Genomic DNA, 4,653 nt, shown 5'->3' with positions numbered 1-4,653 from the left:
AGCCACAAGAAGGACAAGGTCCCAACAAGAGTGCTAAGTGATCAAACAATCTGTACAAATGGGCGAGTTACACAAGTGTTTTTAATGTCTTAAATAATACCAACACGACAATGCAAAGTGACAAGAGGTAACCAAGGTACCAAGATCAACTTTCAGATATACCAGCAGTTAAAAGAGTGCAAGTAAAAGTTTATACACAAACCTCAGTGCTTAGCTTAGAAACAGTCCAACACCACTTCAAGAGTTCAAGCCGTAGACCAACCAACGTATCAAGGTTCTCAACTTGTTCACGAGTATATACAACCCTAAAAACAAATCCTGGCCAGCCTAGTACCTCATGTCGCAACTTAGATTTGAAAAGGAAAACGGCAAAACTGGACTGTACATCCTTCATGAAAGATGTAGGTACATATCTTAATGTTGAAAACAATCAAAAATCACCGCAAAATATATTTTGTACAAAAAGATATCATCAATATACTAGCAGTTGTTCATACAGGATTTCTAAATTTGAAATCTGGACAGAACTTGTCCTATGTTGCGTCCCATATTTTGAATCTATAACATCTAAATTAGAGTTTTACATAAACATAAGAGTTGTAGGTATACGCATTAGCTTTCCAAAACATATTTATTCACTGAAAAGTGACTTTTAGAGAACGAGATATTGCAAAAGTACTAAACACTACTTAGCTCAAAAACAGATTTCGACTACTCACCAAAGAGAAGGGTGTATCTCGAATTCCAGCCAAAAGGACCAATTTTTTCTTGTGATTTTGAGAGTAATATTGTTAGAGAGAGTTCACCAGCTTTCTTAGAGCTAAGGAACACACATTTCACCATAGAGGAGGTGTAAACATATAATCTCAAGAGTGATGTTTATCACATGCACCGCTGCCTCCAAAAGGTGGCTACCCAAAAAAAAAGGTTGGCTGCCCAAAATCTATACATATATACCTATATGTATAACGCTCACCTCCCTTTCAAGTTATACATAATTCTAATTAGAATATTACGCAAATACCCCCATACAATACCTTAAATTACGTTCACAGTGTATGATAAGCAGGTTTTCGAATATCACAACATTTCAAGTTCCCAAATTGAGAGTAAAACATACAGTAGTGATTAAGCAATGGTGTATCGACAAGCGACTCTTGGTTAGCATTTTGGGGTGTTACAACTCTCTCCCCCTTAAAGAAATTTCGTCTCAAAATTTACCTGACACTAGTCCAGAAACAAGTGCGGATACTGGGTTCTCATGTCTTCTTCTCTCTCCCAGGTAGCTTCTTTTCCAGAATGGTTCCTCCAAAGTACCTTTACTAAGCGGATTCTCTTGTTCCTAAGTTGCTTTACTTCTCGATCTTGAATTAGAATAGGTTCTTCATTATACGTCAAGTCAGGATTAACCTCAATAGATTCAGCTGGAAGAACATGAGATGGATTAGAACGATATCTTCTGAGAATAGAAACATGGAAGACATTGTGGATATTGTCTAACTCCGGTGGCAAAGCTAATTTATATGCAACTGGTCCAACCCTTTCAAGTATCTCATAAGGTCTAATAAATTGGGGTCTAAGATTTCCTTTTTGGCCAAATCTCATAATCTTTTTCCATGAAGACACCTTTAAGAGTACTACTGGTCCAACTTGATATTCAATGTCACGCCTTTTAAGATCAGCATACGACTTTTGTCTATCCGAAGAAATCTTTAGACGATCCTTGATAATTTTTACCCTGTCCTCTGTTTGTTGCACGATTTCAGGACCAACAAGCTTTCTTTCACCAACTTCACTCCAACAAAGAGGGGTCCGACATTTCCTTCCATACAAGGCTTCGTAGGGAAGCATTCCCAATACTCGATTGGTAAACTGTTATTGTAAGAAAATTCTATCAAAGCCAAGTGTTTGTCCCAACTACCCTCAAACTCCATAATGCAAGCTCGAAACATATCCTCCAAAATTTGAATCACCCTTTCGACTGGCCGTCTGTCTGAGGATGGAACGAAGTGCTAAATTTCAACTTAGTACCCAAAGCTTCCTGCAAGCTACCCCAAAATCTAGATGTAAACCTTGGGTCTCGGTGAGATACAATAGACACAAGGATTCCATGTAGTCTTATAATCTCATTAATGTACAACTCGACTAAACGCTCAAGTGAGTAATCCATTCTGATTGCTAAGAAGTGAGCACTCTTGGTTAGCCTGTCCACAATCACCCATATTGCATCATAATTTCTCTGAGTGCGAAAAAGTCCCGAAACAAAGTCCATAGTTATTCTCTCCCATTTCCATTCGGGCATCGACAAGGGATGTAGTAAACCAGCTGGGACTTGATGTTCTGCCTTTACTTTTTGACAAACCAAACATTTGGAAATGAACTCTGCAATGTCTCTATTCATACCATTCCACCAATAATGTTCTTTGATGGTCTGGTACATCTTTGTACCCCCATGATGCATTGCATATTTTGAAGTATGTTCTTCATTTAATATTTCTCTTCTCAATTTTTCATCACAAGGGATGCATAACCTGTTTTGATAAAATAAGCAACCATCCTCCGTTACTGTAAAATCAAGCTTTTCCCCATTTTGAACTTCTTTGGTCAGTTTTACAAGTCTCTCATCTAAGTTTTGCGCTTCTTTCACCTGTTCAAGTAATATTGGCTTTACTTGCAAATTAGCAATAACTGAACCATTTGAATCAAGTGTGAAACATATATTCATGGCTCTTAACTCAAAGAGCAAGGGTAAAGGACTCAAAAAAATGCTTGCAAAGGTTTTTCGACTTAAGGCATCTAAAACCACATTGGCTTTACCTGGATGATAATTAATCGTGCAGTCATAATCCTTGATGAGTTCAAGCCATCTATGTTGTCTTAGGCTTAGCTCCTTCTGAGTACTCAAGTACTTTAAGCTCTTGTGATCAATAAATATATGACATTTCTCTGCATACAAGTAATGCCGCCATATTTTTAAAGCAAAGACTATAGCAGCAAGTTCAAGATCATGAGTAGTATAATTCAATTCATGCGTTTTTAATTTCCGAGAGGCATAAGAAATAACCTTCCCTTCTTGCATCAAAAAGCATCCTAGACCATTGTGAGAAGCATCATTGTATACTACAAACTCTTTCCCTTCAATTGGTAGAGTAAGTATAGGCGCTTGAGTCAACAAGGATTTGAGAGTTTCAGAGCTCTATTGGCATTTGTCATCCCAAATAAACTTTATTTCATTATGCAAGAGCTTAGTTAAAGGGGAAGCGATAATGGAAAAGCCTTTCACAAATCTTCTGTAGTATCCTACCAAGCCCAAGAAACTTCTTACCTCAGTTTGACTTTTGGGAGGTCTCCATTCAACAACTGTTTGTATCTTACTAGGATCCACCTTCACGTCTTTAGTATCCTGCTAAGCCCAAGAAACTTCTTACCTCAGTTTGACTTTTGGGAGGTCTCCATTCAACAACTGCTTGTATCTTACTAGGATCCACCTTCACGCCTTCGGTTGATTCGACATGTCCCAGAAAAGCCACTTTATCAAGCCAAAATTCACACTTGGAAAGTTTAGCATAAAGTTCTTTCTCCTTCAGAATTTTCAAAACAATCCGAAGATGTTTATCACAGTCTTCACTACTTCTGGAAAATATTAAAATATCATCTATAAAGACAACTACAAAATGATCAAGATAAGGCTTGAAAACTCGATTCATTAGATCCATGAATACCGCAGGATCATTTGTCAATCTGAATGGCATCACCAAAAATTCACAATGACCATACCGAGTTCTAAAAGCAGTTTTAGGAATATCTATCTCTCTAACATGCAGTTGGTGATATCCAAACCTTAAATCAATCTTTGAGAATACTTTAGTACCCTTCAGTTAGTCAAACAAATCATCGATCCTTGATAGGGGATATTTATTCTTGATTGTTATTCTGTTCAGTTGTCTATAGTCAATACAAAGCCTAAGAGTGCCATCTTTCTTCTTTACGAATAAAACAGGGGCTCCCCCAGGAGAAACACTAGGTCAAATAAAACCTTTCTTAAGAAGTTCTTGCAATTGAGATTTCAATTGTCTTAATTCTGCTGGAGCCATTTTATAAGGAGTGATAGAAATAGGGTTAGATCCAGGAATAAGCTAGATTGGAAATTCAACCTCTCTTTCCAGGGGTAATCCAGGAAGGTTTTCTGGGAAGACTTCTGGGAAATCACATACATCAGGTATGTCCTTGATACAAGGACTCTTCAACTATGTATCAACTATGTGAGCAAGGTAAGCCCCACAACCTTGACGCATCAACTTTCTTGCCAAGGCCGCAGAAATAATACTAGATGTCAATGATCTTTTACCTTGTACAATGATGTGCGAAAATGTACGATCTTTAAAAGTCACATACTTAGACCTACAATCTACCACTGCATGATATTTGTAAAGCCAATCCATCCCGATAATAACATAAAAATCCTTGAAGGGCATTTCAATCAAATCGGCAAGGAAGACTAGTTTTTGAATCACGAAGGGACAATCACGATAAATTCAATTACACATAACTTGATAACCCAAAGGACTTTTAACAAGCACATCATAAATAAGTCTCATAGATTTCACGTTTTTAGGAAGAACAAGTGATGAACAAATATAGGAATGTGTAGAA

General features: G+C 37.4%; 1 protein-coding gene across 1 annotated transcript; it reads right to left on the bottom strand.

Annotated features, from left to right (window-relative positions):
- Positions 1-1,227: 1,227 nt before the first annotated feature.
- LOC107062751 (uncharacterized) lies at positions 1,228-1,851 on the bottom strand. Its single transcript, XM_015313740.1, has one exon. It carries the CDS (start codon positions 1,849-1,851, stop codon positions 1,228-1,230), a length of 624 nt encoding a protein of 207 aa, XP_015169226.1.
- Between the last annotated feature and the right edge of the window lie 2,802 nt (positions 1,852-4,653).

The sequence above is a fragment of the Solanum tuberosum genome, unplaced genomic scaffold, assembly GCF_000226075.1.
Source record: "Solanum tuberosum cultivar DM 1-3 516 R44 unplaced genomic scaffold, SolTub_3.0 scf00011, whole genome shotgun sequence".
NCBI lineage: Eukaryota > Viridiplantae > Streptophyta > Magnoliopsida > Solanales > Solanaceae > Solanum > Solanum tuberosum.
This window is presented reverse-complemented; position numbering and strand designations above follow the sequence as displayed.